Genomic DNA, 19,930 nt, shown 5'->3' on the forward strand with positions numbered 1-19,930 from the left:
TGTGTGTGTGTGTGTGTGTGTGTGTGTGTGTGTGTGTGTGTGTGTGTGTGTGTCTTGCCAGGTCAAAATGATCCTTGAAGCAGTCATTTTCCCTGAAGGCTGGACTCTGTTCTCGGCCTCTCTGAAGCCCATCAGCAGAATGATTGATGCAACTGATTTACTCACGTGACTTTTTAAAGATAAATTCAATTACAAACAACAAGTGTCCTCTGTGTCCAGACCCATGTTGTTCTTCTAGTTTAACAAGCTGTGAGAGAGAGTTCAGTTTGTTTTCCAGTTGTTACTGCACTCGAACAAATATGTAACCGCTGTCAGTTAATGTAATGACAAATATTCATTGGGTCAACTGTGTACTTCAGCAGATGTTTCAGGGATCTGGACTTTACTTGAGTATTTGACTTCTCCTCTCTACATCTGATCACAAATATCTGAACGTTCTCGTCAAATTTTCATAACGGGCTCGTTGCTTTAGTTTGATGCATCTGAGGTGAATTATGGATATTTTCTCATCACGCACGGCAGACGCAGCGAGACGAGACAAAGACGTAAAAGCCGTAAGAAGGCGTAAACAGACAGAGAGGGAGACTGGAATGTGGAGAAAAGGCGTGTTAGTGTCTCGTATCTGCAGAGAGTTTCTGATTTTCTCTCTTTGTTGCTGCTCGGGACGCTTTACCAACCCAACATGTGTCTATTTGACGTCCTGGGAATGAGACTCAACAATCAACTGTCTTTGTGGTGCGTTCAGGAACAGCTGGGACAAATCCTGCTGATTCTACCTTTAACTTTAATAGTCTTTGAATTCTGTTAATATGACGTGAGCTTCAGTTAGCTTTGACCACAAATGTCCTTCAGAGGGAGACTTTTTACTCTGATACTCTGAGTACATGTCAGAGCCTGTAATCTATTACTTTACTGGAGTAAACAAGCTGAATCAGTACTTCTACTTTTACCAGAGTCTGTTGCCACCTTGTTAACTGTGTTGTTTATTTCAAGCTAACTAGAAAAGATAATAATACTTTTTGTTTTACTGCATTTTAAAGGTCATCGTACCTTTATAGATTAAAAACTTTTAAAATCCTAAAATGATCTTTTTTTATGTACAACACATTGTTATACAGTAAATTAAACTATTACAAGTAATTTAAATGAGCTCCAACTCGACCAGATTGAACATTAAAATGCTGCTTATATATTTAAACATCTAATATAGCCCTGATAATGAGCTGAATCAATAATGCTTAAAATATTGTGTAAAACACTTTCTGACCACTGGAAAAAATATATATATTTTGTTTTACTCTCTCACTTTTCCTCTTCATGTCAGCAGGAGACTGACTGTATCTGCAGCCAGGTCTAAAAATATGATTTAATCTGATTTGTGTGGGCAGCAGGCAGAGATTATAGAGGAAAACAGGCACTAAAAATACAAACACAGATCATGACAGCAGTGATTCAGTGAGGGAGTGAAGCGGAGAGGACTGTCTGTCTTTGAGTTAATGATCAGAGACAGAAGACAGACTTTGTCTCAGAGCCATCACTTCCTGATCCGTGTCCATTAAAGAGACAGCAGGCCGCCGCCGCCGCCGCCCAACTGTCGCTTCCACCGAGTCAGAGAGGCAGCACACACACACACACACACACACACACACACACACACACACACACGCACACACTCTAAATCTCAGATCAGGGACAGATAAAAGATACAAGTGGCCTGTTTTTACTGAGAGTTTTGACTTCATCTACAAATTGACTTGTCTATGGTTTTTCATTCCTGTTATTATCTCTGTGGATCTGGAAAGAGTTATGTGGTTGGACAAAACATGGTTTTCTCTGCAGCTAACCTTTGAATGATTTATACAAAAGCAAACCTTCATAATTTCTGTCAGTCCACTGCAGCAAAAACATGCTGCTATTCATTCTTTTTATTTATGTGCCTCAAGAGCTCTGCTCACCAAATTTAATTTCCCAACCCTAGAAACTGTACCAGAGACCTTTTCTCAGAAGTTCAAGGTGTTTCACACTGTTTGTATTAGAGCTGAGGTTAGGCTTAGGCTCATTGACACACACACACACACACACACACACACACACACACACCTGATACCTCTATCAGAAACACCTAGTATGTCGTCTCCAGCTGTGGTGATTTATTGTGCTTTTCTGTAGAAATCCTGGTATTATCACAACGCTGTTTACCATCCGTCTGTAGGAGATTAAAAAAGCATGGACGCTTGCATTTTGTTCACAACTTCACACTGTCAATCAAGTCATCACATTAAGAGAACAGTGCTTCATTACCTGACCACTCACCTGGCCAGTCTGCACTGATATCAGTGAAACTTCAAGTATTATGTGTCATTAAACGCAAACGTTGGAATGGAGAGCTGATGTCACGGCCCTTCATGTGGATCTAATTTGAGAAAAACCGTCTGGTAGTGAATGAAGAGAGACTAATAATGTATCAATCCTTGATTTGTGTCATGAATCACATATATGATGTTTGTCCATTTCCAAATCAATAAACTGATTGTGATTCATGACACAATTCAAACAGGATCCATATATAATTTGTCTCTCTGCGTTCACTTCCATTCACAGACTGTCCAAACTAAATGTCCCGTGGGGTTCATCGGAAGTGGACTGGCGTCACTTCAGCTCTCTATATGTCAAAATGTGAGACCATCATGCACAAATTAGCGAGAAAGACGTTAAATTAGCTGGCTAGTTAGCTACAGAGACACCAGCAAACCAGTAGCTTTGGACTATTTTTGAAAATCTTCCATTTGGAGCACGGCCCTCCAAACGGAACACTTCACCTGACCCCTCGTTCCCAAATTAAATCAGGACGCAGGGTAAGTAAATGTTTCCACCATGAGACGATTAAGCATGAACACACACACACTCATACTTGACTGGTACTCCAGTATACAGCTGTGTAGTGAACCTGTGAACCTGGATCTCCACTGCTGAAGGAACAGAACCTCATCTGAACCCAGCTGCTGTGTTTGAAGCAGCTCAGACAAACTCCAGACCGACTGATGAGTTATCAGACTGTGACGAGAAACCTCATATTCTAACAGCTCAGCGAGACTTCTGTTTCCCAACATGTAGAACTTTTGAAGCAGGTCAATAAATCAGCTGACACACACACACACACACACACACACACACACACACTGATATAAATAGGTCTGTATCCATCCACAGTGAGATGCTCAGCTGTTCTGCTGTACAACACAACACACACACACACACACATGGACTCAGTGGCTCTTCAACTTTGTCCTTTAACCCTTTACTGGAAGCTCTCTCTGTGCAACCTGATGAGGATTAACAGCTGAGACAAAACACACTCAGGACTGATATTTAAAGGACTAGTAGGTGATATTTTAGGTCGACGACAGCAGAGGGATTGTCACGATATCGATTAGAAACACACAAAGACAATCTGCAGAAACTCAAAGCCTCCACAGAAACACGTGACAAAGATTCAGTGCTTCAAGGTGGAGCATCAGCTTCTCTTCCACCTTTATTCAGAAGACACCACCTGATGACGTTTATATCTGTGTGTGGTTCATTGCATTGTGCCGTCAAGAGATTTTCCAAACCTCTGGGAAAAACACAACGGCTCTGATTGGACAGAAGACAGAGAGGGATGATGGGTACTTACAAACTGCCTCTTCTGGGAAGGCTCAGCTCCTTCTGAAAAACACAGAGAGAAAGAGATACAGTTATTTACATGTTCACTTTCCAGACAGTATTATTAACAAAAACACAAGTCACTTTGTTTATGACTCATGGTGCAGCACTGGTGTCGTTATGAAGAGTCAGTACAGCTGTTTGACCAACAGGGGTCACTGTGACATAACACGAACAAGCAGCTTCAACATCAGAGCTCCTGTTGGTGCTCTGCTCAGGTGTTTAAAGAGCTACAAAAATAACACCTGTTCCGTTTTATGGACTTTATGATATTCAGGCTTTGCTACCAATTAAAATTTTTAACATGAGAGATGCAATTACACAAACAAATATCAGTTAAATGTATAAAAAAGGAGTCTCAGCTCCACATCTGGAGGTGAAATAAGAAAAGGCTGAAGGTTGAAGACCCTGTTTCACAACCGAGCATCGGAGAAGGTGAGTTTGTTTCGTGCACCTGAGCTGCATTTCTACAAGTGACCACGAGGGAGCAGAGGAGAGTCGCAATAATCATCAGGAGCTTCTCTGCTGTACAGTAGGAGACAACTCAGCTGTTTGGCTTACAGCCTGATTTAACACAAGCCTGGAAGCACGAGAGCGATGAGACGCCACCCGCCTGTCCACCGGCTTTGAACCTGAATGTGTGAACAATGTCTTCATGTGAAGGAAAGTTTACACTTTGTTTTTTAAAACAGCAGCAGCAGAAGGGACAACAAAGAAAACGCAACACGCTGCTCATCTGTGCACAACCTGTAACCTGACAGCTCCTGCAAACAGTCGGAGAAAACAGACCACCGACATTACAGCCTTCCTGGAGAGCGCCATCTGGCCAACAGCACTAATCATCTGTGTGTGTGTGTGTGTGTGTGTGTGTGTGTGTGTGTGCGTTTGAGGTACATGGATGTTGAAACCGGGTGTTGCCAGGTTCCCAAAGTAGGTCAACAGCTGGTTTTACTTTGAAAGGCATCATTAACACCTTCATCAGCATCCATCAGTGAAGCAATACTTCATTCATAATGGACAGTTCTGACACACACACACACACACACACACACACACACACACACACACAGTTCCGTGTTCAGTTAGCTTGTTTTGTTCAAGTAATGATCCAAAAATAGAAAGAACTAATCAAATGGTTTCACATTTATTTCCTGACGATCTTAATAGTCGCTGCAGCTCTGAAACTGTTTTGAGTTGCTGTCGTGCTGCGTTCAGGTGCAGTTTTACTGGCTGTAAAAACTACTTTCCTAACCGACAGGTATAATGCAGCAGCTTTATAACAGCACATGATGAAGATGAAGATGAAGATGAAGATGAAGAAGAAGAAGAAGAAGAAGAAGAAGAAGAAAAGAGTCCGGCCTCGTTGATTTATGATAATTCCTAAGTGTGAATTTATGTAAAATATGCCGCTCTCTGATTAATTAGACGACCTCCCCGTGCTCACTGAGCACGTGCAGAGCACTCGTCTCTGTTTGCGACCAGGTTTTATCTCTCCATCACACTCGAACAGACTCTGTGCTGCTGTGTGGGACGGCTGGGTCGCCCTCCATCTCTTCACATCTCTGCGTGCTGATAAGCTAATGGACGTAATGGAGTTTAGTTTAGTCGGAGCACAGTGAGTGGGTGGGTGGCTGTATGGGCTAGGTCTGTGTGTGTGTGTGTGTGTGTGTGCGTGCGTGCGTGCGTGCGTGCGTGTCTGTGATAACATCAATCAAAATTTTGCTTGTTTTCATTTGACCTCCCCAGAACAGAACCGCCAGAGATGAACCAATTAGCCGCTGTGTGTGTGTGTGTGTGTGTGTGTGCTGCTGTCCATCAAACTGGACCCAGTGATGCTATTAGTTCTGTGAACAGATGTTGTCCAGACCGACCCAGAGGAACAGAGGAAGAGGAAACGGTTTGAGAGTCAGAGGAGAGGAGGCGACCTTTGTAACCTCTCAGCCGTCGGCTGCGTTCACGCTGCAGGTCTTTACAGACGAGCACTGAGAGTTTCTGTTCACCTGCGTTTCCTCTGAAAAATGCAGACTGTGATTACACTCAAAACAACAACTAAACTCTACAGGTGAGCCGGAACCGAACAGCACAGAGATGACAGCAGAAGGTGGAGGCGAGACATCTCCCCCCTCATCTCTTGATATATTATTTTACATGTTGTTGCTTCTGTTACGTGCTTGTTCGTTGGTTTTCACAGACTTTGTGTCACATATTCTTGTTCTCTTGTATTTAAATGTTGTTTAAAAGTTGAATACAAATACTTCCATTAAAAAATGTATTTTGTTCTTATAAATGGTCTCAGGTGTTTGAGCTTCTCTCTGGAAAATGATGCACGTGCAGAGATTTTACATCCATCTGCTGAATTAAATAAAAAAATATAATTAACCTTGAAAATATTGAAAGAAAACTGACAGAAAATTAATTGTGGTTGATCCAGTGAGAAGTTTCTTCAAGAGGCTCTTCAGATTCGTTCCTTCCTCTTCTTATGAACCTCTCCCTCATCACCTGCCTCCCCCCCGTCTCCCCCCCGCCTCACCTCCTCAGTCTGACTCCCCCGTCTGGCTCTACAACAGAACAATAAAAAGAAAACTAGAGATGGTGGAGAGGAAACGAGTGCCGGCCTGTATAAGTACCTGGTGCTCGTATCATCCATCCGCCCACACACACACATCTCTGTAATGTGAAATGATGCTCGTCTGAAACCTCCTCTGACACTTTATTGTATTACACTGTGTGTTTTAGTGTGTGTGGTTTTATGAGTGTGTGCGTCTCCGCTGCTGCTATCTGAGCCCTGAGGGAGGACGTTCACCCCAAAGCCACCCCGCAACAATTACCCAAGAGGGAAAGAAAAGAACTAATGCCCAATATAAAAACACACACATACACACAGACGCCTGGTTGTGTTAAACAAACCAAACGGGCAACAAAGCGAGCTGTGATGAAATTATCTCCAGCGACGGCGAGGATAAGAGGAGCAGAACACAAAGCCTGAAGCAATCTGCCCGATGGAGGACGGGCATCGATAATACGCTTCATGGCTGAGAGGGGAGGAAGGAGGGAGAGAGAGGGGAGGGAGGGAGGGTGATGTGATTAGAGAGATGGAGGGAGAGAGGAGAGGATGAGTGGAGGTAAAGAGGCTGAAAGGTATCAGCTCCATGTCACAGCCTGAGGATGGAGACGGGTTTCGGTGGAAGACAAATTCCTGACTCGATCCAGGATTTGTTTTGGATCAGAATCCCACACACAGAACAGAACCAACCCTGTAGAGCCGAACCAAATGATCAATATGTTGTCAACTATTAAATCAATCTGTTTCCAGCTTCTTTAATGTGAATATTTTCTGGTTTCTTTCCTCCTCTGTGACAGTAAACTGAATATCTTTGTGTGAGGACGTCATTGCAGGCTTTTCGTCAATTTTCTGACATTTCACAGGCCAAAGAACTAATCAATTAATCGTGAAATAAATCAACAATGAATATAATTGTTAGTTGTAACCTCAAATATTACGAACTAGGTTACTAATCCTCTCTGTGGAAGACGGCATGTACGGGATTAAGACTTCAGACGGGTGAAGTTTTGAAAGCAGTGCAGGAGGATGAAAGATGAGATCATTAAGACATGTCGTAATGCTTTCTTGAATTTTCTTAATTCCATCCAAAGACTTACAGGTAAGCTTCAAAAGGAAAGGTGTTTTAAGACAGAGATCCTCCCAGCCGAGGAGAAAAGAACTCCTCCAACACACAACAAACTAGATTTAGCGCTTTGAATCGAGGAATAAGTGGGAGAAGCCAAAAGAGAAGAAGAGTTTGGTGGATATTACAGAAGTACATAAATTAACTGTGACACAAGAACTCCCGTGTGGTTCTCAAAGAATAATTCAACACAAGCTTCACACAAGAATTCACCAACATTAACAAAGACGTCAGCTCCAAACTGACTGTAAACAGACACCAGAAAGTATCTCAAACATGCACTGAGCAGCTCGAGACGTGAAGCACGGGCGCTTTGGAAGCTTTGTTGAAAACACTCAGAGAGCGAGCTGCGAGGAAGGTAAAGAAGAAACATGAGGCACCGCCAGAAGGAACCGACCTGCCAAATAAAACCCACCCAAAGTCCAAATGAAACTGAAACCACACAAAATCAGCTCAATACGTCCAAACTGAGAGACGATCGAGGCTGTCAGCAGGTGTCAGAGGTGACAGATCACCTAACATCACCTGCAGTCAGACGGGACTGAATCTGACCCGGCACGACCCAGAAATCTCAATCAAGAAGAACTTCCTTTTAAAACACAAAACATACTTACAGGACTTTTAAACCCGGTGAGCCCATTAAAGTGATTCATTATCATGGAACAAAGACAATCGATGCACTAAATTGGGTCTCAGCTCTGACAAATACCGCTTATTTTCCTCGTGTTCTTTGCCAGTATTTCTCCAACAGTCTGCTCAGATTTCTATCAGTAAAGTTTTCAAAGCCACTTCTTTATGCAAGTATAGTAAATGTTGACTTGGCTTACAGGGGTTGGAACAAAAGCTTGAGAAAAAGCTGTAAAAAGGTTATAATAAAGACTTTCACTTACAAAAAACACATCTGTTATAATTAAAACCCAAACTTCAACTGTAGCAGTGGTTTAAAGATAATTTACGAGTTTTAATTACAAATCAAACACTAGTTTCGGGGGATGATCACTAACACACACACACACACACACACACCACACACACACACACACACATACACCATGATCATAGAAAAATTCCCTCCATCTACTAACAAACACATTCAGCAGCATTTATCCAAGAAACAGGCCTTCAGGACACAAGAGCATCAGGAGGATAGACGTTGGTCTGTGAGAGTCAGTGTAAATGTCTCAGCCTGCTATATGTACAGAACGTGTTTGTGTGTCTCTCTGTGTGTGTGTTTGTGTGTGGGGGGTGTATTTAGCTGCTCCACCCAGGGGCCCGATCATAATAACATGTTTTAGTCGAGCTAAAAACACGCAATTAACGGGAGGATGCAGGGGAGCCGGGCTCCACCGGAGACAATTAGAGCTGCAGCAGCAGCCGGCAGCCAGAATTCATTATCAACACTGTGAATATTGATGAGCAGAAAGTGACAACAAAGAGACTCCAGGACGACACACACACACACACACACACACACAGAAACACGCACACGCACACACACAGGGCAGAGGCTCAGAGGCTAATGAAACAACACTGATGTTTAGTGTGTAAATTGTTCAGTGCATTACATGCTACATGCACAGCAGAACAAAGAGAACAAAGTGATCCACTGTGACAGGAAAAATTCTGCTTTATTAAAAAGCGTCACTCTTATTTCTCACACACAATTATACCGGTGGAACTCTAGGCCGAGAGAGATTTCAAATGAAACTGTTCCAATTAGAGGATTAATTTGCTTGTGAGAGCGACGTTTCCAACAGAAACCCATCTCGTCAGCTGTGACCTTTCAGGGGATGGAGAGAGTGAAGGAAGCGTCACATTCGCTGCGTGTCAACATCCATTTTTATTAGAACGCTGTCAGAATATAAAACTATCCCACAAGAGAGATGTTGAAAGGTCTGCAGGAGATGACGGTGCAGAAATATTGTCCGGTCGCCGTCGGCAACTGCAGTGACTAGCTAGTATATTAGCAGTTAGCTGACCGACTACAGTAGCTAACTAACTTCCTGCAGGTCACTACATCACCAACAACATGAATATCACATGTCCACTCTGTGGTTTGATCACTACAGGATGCTTTAAACTCTTATCAACAGAAACTGAATCAATGAATAATCATTTAAGGCTGCAGCTAACTGTCGATCAATCTGTTGGTTATTTTGTTATTTTGATTGGTCCATAAAATGAAATGCATCATCAGAGAATCTGGACTTTTTATCTTAAAACTCAGTCAAACCGATTAATCAATTATCACAACAGTTGGTGATTTAATCTAATAGTTGACAACTACTCCATTTATTGATTAATTATTGAAGCTGCTGGTTCTCAAATATGACTGTAAAACATTTTCATTTGCTAACAGCTGTAATTGTTTTAATTATCTAAAAAAGTAACTATGACTAAAATAATTATGAGCTGCAGGCTCACTGCACAACAAAAGATATTTCTGAGCACTCACACACATAATTATCTTCAGTTGAGGACTAATTCCACCTTGTATAATCAATAATGATAAACTGACCTGTTTGTAGATTAGTTTGTAATTAAACCTCAGCAGCGACTGAAAGCAACAGACAGCCAGAGGCTCTGTAGGGATGATGGTTGTTATTCTGCCATATGTTGGATTTAGTTTGCGTTGTTCTGATTATTTTTAGAAGTTCTTATGTGCTAATACACTTGAGTCTGACTAATGATACAGACTTCACTGTGCTATAACAGTCAAAGGAATCTGCATTAATTACAATAAGATGTATTAACCTTTCAGTGGGCTGGTACAGAACGGAACCACAGCCAAATATCCTCGTTAATCTGGATCGGTTTAACGGCTGCGGGTGATGTGGAGAAACTGCTGAATGATCTGGACGAGTAGAAATCTGAGTCATTTACATTGTGCAGTAACACAACACAGCGCAAACAAAACTGATGAAACTACTGTGTATTCTCAAAAGATCCAGTAGTTTACGAAATCACAATGTATGGATAATTACTAATGAAGATATGTTGGTTTCCAGTATTGTAAATAAAGGCCTGGAACCCTCTGCAGTAGTGTCGGTAGCATCGTGGTTTAAAAGGCTCCTCACCAGAGAGCACAATGAAGAGGTGTGTCCCCTCAGAGTTGCCGTAGATCAGAGAGGTGTTGTTGTTTGTGATATGTGTGGAGAGGAAATGAGAAGAAGTGTGTTGATGCTCAGCGTACAATCCAAGACACTCGGCTAAATTTGTGGCAGCAGTGTTTGATTTCCCGCGGGCCGCCGTTTCTCTCAGTCAGGACGCTTTTATACACAGTTTCTTAGCTTAGCTTCCTTGGCTTGTTTTATGCATATGAGGCTGAACAAAGCTAAGTTGAGGACATATGGTGCAGAGACGAGGACGCTTTTAAACCTGACACAGGTGGGAACAGGAGGTAGTTTCCTCTGCAGGGTGACAGCAACGGCTACAGTGGTGAGCTAATACGAAAAGAGGGGACACACTGCCTCAAATTCATAAAAAATGATGTCATCGTCCATTACGATGTTTCACTGTTGACCTCGTTATGTGCCAGTTCAGCAGACATCACCCCAACCCTCCTCTGCAGTTGAGATAAATCAACTAAATGTTTTTTCTAAAGGTTTACCGTGTTGTAAGTTAACAGAAGCAGTTCACACTCGCCTGTGACATGAGGCCGTAATGTTGGAGACTCATGTGAGTTCACCAGAAAATGTAAATGTTGCACTTGCAGTGAAACGGCCCTCAGCCACAACATACAGCTGCTCTAAGTGAATGAGCTAATTGTCTGGTGGAGTCCTAATGAAAGCTCCGCTGCTGCTTAACGGCCGCCAGGAGAGACTCTCCACCACACAGAGAGGCCCACTGGGACCAGTAAGGCTCTAATAGAAGGGCGGGAGTGTACATGTGTCTGTCTTGTACTGTGAGTGTGAGTGAGTGTGTGTGTGTTTTGGGTAGGGGGGGGCACACGGGTGAGTGTGTTTGTGTCTCGGGATAACACACTTTACTATCGAAGAGCATTATAATTTGCCTGGGCCACACACAGACACATTAACACAACTAATCTCCATTACTGGGTAAGAAAGTGTGTGTGTGTGTGTGTGTGTGTGTGTGTGTGTGTGTGTGTGTGTGTGTGTGTGTGTGTGTGTCTCACCAGGGGGATGACATCCATTTGGGCTGGCTTTTAATCTCCTAAATGAGCAGATATAACTCTTCCTACACTAATACCACTAACAGCCCATTATTATGTGTGTACACTCAGTGTGTGTGTGTGTGTGTGTGTGTGTGTGTGTGTGTGTGGTAATGTGGAGGTGAAGGAGGATCATTATATCACTGCTATAGATTGTGTGTGTGTGTGTTTTAAATCACCAGCATGACTTATTGAAGTAAAGTGCAGCTGCGACCCGTCAGATTAAAAGTCTGTAGGTGAAATGATTGAGGGAGAATTAAAGATGACTGAAGTTTTAATCTGTACTTAAGGAAAATCTTAGCTGACGGCAGCTGGAACGGACAACATGAGGCTCTTTATTACTGTTGTCTGCTTAACAAGTTCATATATCATTTTATTTAGAAGAAACAAGATGAATCGATACCTTTTGGACAAAATTAGGACACGGAAACATCCTGATATAGAGATGTTACAGATCTACAGTAAGTCCCTAGTGGTCAAAAATGGTTTACACAGCTTTCACCTCCTTCATCCATCCATTGTTTACGTACAGCTGCACTATTCACTCGTTAGATCACTCCACACACACACACACACACACTTCCTGTGACACTGCAGGACATCCACACATGTGCAGCTGTGGAGTCGAATCGAAACGGACTAACGGAAACCCAGAAGTGTACAATTATCCAGGCAGAGTGTTGCTGCTCGTCCCCTCCACAGCAGAGACGACCCGCTAATTAGTTTGAGCTATGAAGAACATCACACACACACACACACATACACACACACACACACACACACGGCTGAAAGGAGCTAATCTGGCCTCATCAGCTTGTCTATCATGGGTTCCAGTAGGCCGAGACTTCCTCTAGCGAGATGCTAAAGCCGCTATCAGCGCCAGCAGAGAAAACAAGCTAATCCTAATTGGAATTTACACATTCAAATGAAATCTGCAACGCCTCACTGGAAGGTTTTATCTGCAGATAATACAGACGGGGAGTGGCAGGGTGGAGGGGGAGAGAGAGAGAGAGAGGAGAGAGGGAGAGAGGAGAGAGAGAGGAGAGAGAGAGGCAGAGAGAGAGGAGGGAGAGAGAGAGAGGAGAGAGAGAGAGAGAGAGAGAGAGAGAGAGGGAGAGAGGAGAGAGAGAGGGGGAGAGAGAGAGAGAGAGGAGAGAGAGAGAGAGAAGAGAGAGGGCGAGAGAGAGAGGCTGGCAGGTGGATTTGAAACAGGCCTTCCTACAATAATTAAAACAAAGAGCTGTCTGGTGTCTGTTTCAACATGCTGAGCTACACTGATCCACACTGGGACTGTGTATTCAGCATCCACGTTGGTGTGTGTGTGTGTGTGTGTGTGTGTGTGTGTGTGTGTCAAGTTGGACTCTACTGTGCGATGCTGTGATCAAATTTAGAGACTTTTAGTTTGAAAAACCAGCTGCCCATCAACCGGATAACATAAACCTAAAATACTAAAGTTCTTAAAACTACATTTTCTGACATGTGGACCTTCTTAAAGACCAGACCGACCAACACATTAGGAAACAGGACCGGCAATGAGGCCCTTTTAATGGGTCTCTTGGCGCCCCTGATGGTCCAGGCTCCAGGGCTGTGGCCTAATTCAACCAGTTAATAATCCAGCCTCGATGTGCTTACGCCATCTTTGAATGCAACAGAGGACGGTATCAGACACGCTGGGCATCACTTACTGATCAGTGGTTTAATGTGGCAGACGTATAACTCATCACGCCGCTGAAACAAGAAAATGACTCTTAAAATTAAACTTTAGACTTAAATAACCAGTGGTAAATGAACAACACAGACCTCAAGCCAAAATCTTTTTGAATTCAAATTTCTATTTTAACATAAAACTAAATTCTGTCTGTAGAGCAGCAACAGTGACGTCTTCATGCTGGTATGTTAGTCTTGCTGTCTGACTTGAGTACTGCGGCGTGATTGGTCAGGTGCACAAGGCATCACCAGCTTTTAGAAAACTCCAGAGTGACTTTCCTGGACCAAAATCACCAACCAACCTAAAAAAATATGTACCTAATATCCAAAATCAGGCTGGCAGATCTGAAAAAAACCCAGTCAGTTCATCTGAACACTCGACAGATTCTGTATCAGCAAAGTTGTTTTTGAGTTAAATATTATCATCTTTGATACAACAAGAGAGAAAACTATATATTGTGAGCAGGTGTCAAATATCATATCTATTATAGATTTAATAAAAATGAAAATGAAGCTGCTTGATTGGAGCGTGTTTGGCTGCAGGCGGTGTGTGTCCTGCAGGGTGTGGAGCACTGAACTTTGGCCCGGCGTTGGCGCTCGCTCGGCCTGATGGGAATTGTTCCTGAGTGACAGAGGTGGGATTTTGCCTCCCTCCCTCCCTCCTCCCCTCTCTTCCTCCCCCTCCTGCATGCACGCTGTAAGATCTGATGCACTCCAGCAGCTCGTTTGAAGGAACGGAACAAACACCGACACACGTGCACGAAGGCTGCGGCTTCATGAAAATGTGCAAAGTGGTTTTGAAAACGAGGTAAAGCTGCTTCACTGTGATGTGTGACCCAGATTTCAGCGGAGCTCTCAGTCTGCAGGAAAAAGACCTCTCTGCTGTTATGAATTCATAAAGGCAGCAGGCTGTGTTCTCCATATGTCAGACGAACACGGTGATCTGCACTGAATGTATGGAGGGAATGAAGTCATTTCCATTCCTTTGTGTGTCTCTTTCATCTCTCTGCTCTGCCCTCCCTGGCTGTTGCAGTTTCAGTTTATTATCAGGACACCGGATGAGTTGGCTCCACCGCTCCGCCCGCCATCCCTCCTTCATTCAGCTGAAAAACTGCTTCAATTTGCACCTTTCTGCTGTAAACCCCCCTCACGTCTATCGCTGCACACCCTCCCATCGCGCCTGATCCAACAAAGACAAGCTGTAACACTTCCACCACCAAGAACCCAAACACGCACTCGTACAATCAGCTGCAACTATTTCATCTTTCAAACAACAGCAGACCAGAACAAATCCGTCCTGTGTTTTCAGGGTGTTTCTGTCAGCAGATGGACATCTCTGTTGTAATCGGAGCTGCAACAACTGGTCGATTAAAGGGCTGAGAGTAAATTAATCTCTGACTATTTTGAAGATCAATTAATCATTTGAAGCACAAATGTCAAACACCATCTGGTTCCAGCTTCTTAAACATGAAGATTTGCTGCCTATCCGACATTTCTGACAGTAAATGAAGAGCCTTTGGGTTTTGGACTGTTGGTTGGCGAGTCTTTCCTTGTATCAGATAAATTTGCACTCTGTGATTTTGTACTTCTGCACATGCAACATGTATTGCATGCATGTCTTTCCATTCTGGGTTTCTTCCATCTTTCTGAACCACAGTTAAAAAGGTTTTATTCTTCATTATGGCAAGTTTTCCTCCCTTGAATGGAGGGTCGAAGGACAGAAGATGTCGCTCAGTGTGCGTATTGTAAAGCCTCTTATTTATACAGCGAATGAAAGTACAATATGATCAAAGCAGCCCAAGTCAGTGCTGGGAAAAAAGAAAATAGTTCTGGCTTTGAAAGTGGCTGCAAACACCTCAATATCTCACAGTGCAGAGAAAATACTCCTTCAGTAAAGTGAGAGAAACTGCTGGTTAGACCACAGGATGGTTTTACGGCTCATCTGGACCAATTTTCTCCCTGCGTAGCAGATAGATTTGCCAAATCACTTGATCATATGATCTTGTGAATCCATCTTGCCAGGGTTCAAGCTATGCACTTCTGGCTGAACCAATCCGTGGTCTTTAACGAACTCCTGGCAGCTACAGGTGGTTTGGATGTGGAATGTGGACTGTTCTATCAGAACTGGCAAGTTTATGTCATAGAAAGACGAGCAAAGATCAATACTGAAGGCTTTCTTGATGGAGAACATGTTTTCAAACACAGAGTTTTGTTGCCCACTGTTCCTGATTGGTTGAAGTTAGCTCTAATTACCAACAGAGTTTTTATTTTTACCGTGCCTGACCTTTCCGTTGTGCCTTTTCAGATAGTTCTGGGTAACAAACCCTCCAGTATGGCCAGATTAACCAATTTTCAATGTTAATTCTAGAGAAGCCTACGAAAAGCAGGAGGACGATGTGAGAGCAAGAAAAATAAAACACAGGATCATCGAGCAAAAACATTGTAACAGGCTCCAGAGTGTCTAATCAGAAAACAGCAGATGACGTTATAACACGCTTGATTTCTGCTGTTTACTTGTTACCATAGCGACAAAAGATAAGGAGATCGTCACCGTGATAACTGTGCAAAGTTACATAATTCTTTTTCAGCGTGTTATAAACTTCAGCATTAGCATCTGATAAGTCTGTTGCTCATCCGGATGCAAGTTTTTTCCAAAGTTTGCACTCAGCTGAAGTTAGTTTAGACATTTGCTTCACAGATCTGCCTCCGTCTCATGTATCACGCTTAGAATAGAGGAGCTGTATAAATCTGAATACACAAGTTGTTTCAGATTAGCGTCATGATCAACGCTTTTCAGCTTGATATTCATTCAGCTCCACACATTCACCACTCGAGGAGGATAAATGCTTCGCTCTGAGGTGGAGGACGTGTTGATCATTCACGGTGTGCGTCCACATTTATACCGGCTGTTTCTGAGATACGAACCTCACAGCAAACTCTTCTCACATCCACGTCACTGCTAACCCAATTTTACTTGCACATAAGAAAAAAAAAAAAAAAAAAAGTTTCATAAAAATAAAAGCTGAGCGATGAAGAGAAAACTGGGTGATGAAATACTGAAGCAAGAGATTGGGAAGAAATTCTGTTGGAACAGATGAGCAGTTTCTGTAATGGGATTAATCACACTGGAGGAAAATGAGAGTGAACAGAGTGAGGAAGAGGAGGAGGAGGAAGACTAATTATCAGAGACGAGATGAGAGGGAGAGAAAGAAAGAGAGACAAAGAGGAGTTTGATATACGAAGACGATTCCCTGGAGGCGAAAGAGTGACATGTGATCCGTCTGGATGCTCTTTCACCGCCTCGCCCTCGCCCTCCCTCCTCTCCTCCCCCGCTGTGCTCTCAGACAACCCCGCACCCTCGCAGCTCATCTTCATTGTTAATGCTGATCTGCTTACGGCGCGCGAGGCTTCGGTGACGGGTGGGTAGCCTCGAAAATTACAGATGAGGAGGGAGATATGAGGAGTAGGTGGGATGGAGGGGGAGCAAACATCGCTCCGCACTCGAGAGCAGTCGGCCACAGAGGACCTCAGTAATTATCGTCATCACTTATACAAACCGCTCTGATTTGAGTTCTCATTTAAATCAGGGCAGCTCCCTCACATCTGGGAGTAAAAATCCAATTAACGTCTTCTCTGGTTGCTCCGGAGCAAAGCAATCCAGCTGCCTGATGGACATGTGATGTCTGTCTTCTGTCCTCGGGGTGTTCACCCTCATCCACTTGTATCGTCGCTATACGGATGCGCATGAAAACCTGAGTAACAGCTGCATTTAAGACCGAAGTCAATTCAATTTAATTACACAGTTTGGCCACTATGAAAGTTGGCATCAAAGCCTGGTGCTCGTCCTGAGGGCTGGAAGCACATCTGACGCACAAAAGTCATCAACCTTCTGCTCCACCTGTTTCATCAGGATGCTCCGGTGAATTCTGCTGTGCTGCTTGTTGGGTTGTAGATATTTGGCCCATTGATATAAAAAGTAAGTGTGGTGCCTTGTAAATGCAGCATGAACCAAAACAGCCAACAGGTTTTTATTATGTCGCTCTTCATGTGAAATAAACAAATAAATAAATAAATAACTGCCATCAAAGAAATAAACTGAGCGCCGCTGTTTGTTGTTGTTGAGAGGAATAAAAGGGTAAGAAAAGAAAAGAGTGTCCGCAGGAAATACCACTGATGCTAAGTGTGTGTGTGTGTGTGTGTGTGTGTGTGTGTGTGTGTGTGTGTGTGTGTGTGTGTGTGTGTGTGTGGACGAGGTGACGTCTAGACATTCAATTTCACACTCTTTGAAGTTTCCTGCCTGCTGGCCAAACGCAGCCGTGTGGATGAACTCAACATGAAGAGACAACATGAAAGAGGAGGAGGAGGATGGAGGAGGAAAGGAGGAGGAGGAGGAGAACAAGGAAGAGGAGAATAGGGAGGAAGAGGAGGAAAGATGTTATATTTTCCCTCTACTTGTTTTCTTTAATAGGCAAAAATTGTCTCTCAATTCTCCTGTGACATCTGGGAAGTGGTTATCACAGCGATGAGACAAGAGCAGGCTTTAGGTATGTGTACAGTATGATGTGTGTGTGTGTGTGTGTGTGTGTGTGTGTGTGTGTGTGTGTGTGTGTGTGTGTGTGTGTGTGCCTTTGTGTTTGCACAAAGCAGCGTGGAGGATTCTCTCTCCGTGTCAGCTGTCACCGCTCGCTCGCCTCTCTGTGAGGATAAATGGGGCTTATTTTTAATTTTTCATTCTGATTATTCATTAATATGATGAATTATTAAACACTTTTCTTCCCTTGTAGTTTTCCCTGGTTTGTCTGGTTTATCACATGAATAGTGTTGAAGGACTCTTCTTTGTATTATTCCCTCATAAGTTTATCAAGCATCATAATTGAAAAGTAGTTCCAATTAAATATATTAGTATTACAATTATTTTTTTAATGTTTACCCTTTAGTCTGAGTTAAACACAACACATCTCATTCAAGCTATGAATAATAAATCATCCATCTTTGCCCTTTTTACCCTCAGGGTGCATAAACTACAGCTTATTCACTGATTTTTAAGATACAATACATGAAATTATTATCGGTATCGGCTGGAAAAATCCTTTTTATACAACCCTAAAATAAGTCAAGGAGCTCGGTTTAGTCCTGCTACATTTGGAAAATGTTACAAGACAAATAAAGATTGATTGAAGGTTTTTAATGTAGAAATCTTACATATTATTCTTACCTAAACCTAACCCTTGTCTTCAAAAGTTTAACATCAAATTAATAAAAGAATTAAGACTTCAGCTCAGTGAAACTGGAGGAAAGATGGTGCTAGTTTATCTTAACCTTGTGAGTTAAAGAGTTTTTCACAACATGTTCCTTCTAAAGTTTCATTAAAAAAAAACTTTTCAAAGAAATGACATTGATATTTTTCTCCAGAGGGAGAAGGAGGAAACACATCATCCATCTTTATACATCAGTAGTTGGACTATATGATAAAAACAGCAAAAAGTCTGCACGTAGTTGTGTTTCATCCTTCTTCTCCATGTTCCAGTTCCTTCAGACTCTGAGGCTGATTCAGTGTATTTTCACTTGATACCATGGTGTGTGTGTGTGTGTGTGTGTGTGTTAAGGCCCGTCTGTCTCTCCGACCAGCTGGCTGAAGTGCTGATGTGAAGAGCTTCTATGGTTACAGGTCACTCTCTCACTCTCTGTTCAGAGGATGAGCTCATATTATTCTCACAGCGGTCGCCGTGGCTACCGGATGAGCTCATAGCTCGCCTCTAATTGGCTAATCCAGTCGGCTGGCGGGAGACAGAGAAAGAGTGTGCGACTACAACAAAAGAGAAAAAAAGAGAGTAAGACGGTGCAAAAAAGAGCGAGAAAAGCAGCAAACTGGAGAGATTAGAAGAAAGTGTGAGACGCCAGAACACAAAAGTCTGTGGATGTGAGACAGGAAACCAACAACAGAACTTCTGTTCCCACTCTCCTTCTCTCCTCCTCACTCCCTCAATACATCCATCCATCCATCCATCCATCCCTCTCTTTTTCTAGGACAAACAACAAGAGACCCAGCCAGCAGCCAAAGTCCAGCTGAGCTGTGTTTAACCTGCTCTCAGGGCTGAATTTGGCTTTACAGCATCAGAAAACTCAACATCTTAACAAGAGCTGACCTCCATAGAGACTCGTTAGAGCTGCTGCGGTTCAGACGAGGATACAGAACACTGCGGGAACTTTCTGCAACTTTTGAGGACACAACATAGACTGGAGATCAGTTATCTCAGAGAATTAAACCATCCTCTGCAGTATCCTGTGCATAAGTCTTATCTTTGTTTGGTCATATTTGTGACGTAACCGTTATATGAAACACTAGAAACCTGGTTATTGTCCCAGTTCAGTTACATCTGAGTTACCTAAACACTTAACAAAGAATCCAGTAAGGATTAGTTTATGTTTAGGCACTGACAGCTCTGATCTGTACGTGTACATATTCACTAAAGACAGGATTTATATACAGTTTTATTTAGGATTAAGTTCCCTGACACACCAGATCGTCTGTGAGCGTCTGTGGCTCTGGTTCAGGGGTCAGAGCTCATTTGTGAGAGAAATCACAATGATTGAACATCCTGAGTCTTCCTGTTTCCTTTTTTGAATGATGAATACTGACTACCGCCACCTGAAGGTCTGGAGA

General features: G+C 42.9%; 1 protein-coding gene across 8 annotated transcripts in view; it reads right to left on the reverse strand.

Annotated features, from left to right (window-relative positions):
* The window catches only part of mast2 (microtubule associated serine/threonine kinase 2), a 159,939-nt gene that overhangs the window by 59,527 nt on the left and 80,482 nt on the right, over positions 1-19,930 (reverse strand). For all 8 annotated transcript variants that reach the window (XM_030432461.1, XM_030432465.1, XM_030432473.1 and 5 more), the window contains one exon: positions 3,674-3,705. In XM_030432461.1, the coding sequence (XP_030288321.1) occupies positions 3,674-3,705 (32 nt within the window). The remainder of the gene's footprint in view (positions 1-3,673; positions 3,706-19,930) is intronic.

This window comes from Sparus aurata, chromosome 11, assembly GCF_900880675.1.
Source record: "Sparus aurata chromosome 11, fSpaAur1.1, whole genome shotgun sequence".
Lineage (NCBI taxonomy): Eukaryota > Metazoa > Chordata > Actinopteri > Spariformes > Sparidae > Sparus > Sparus aurata.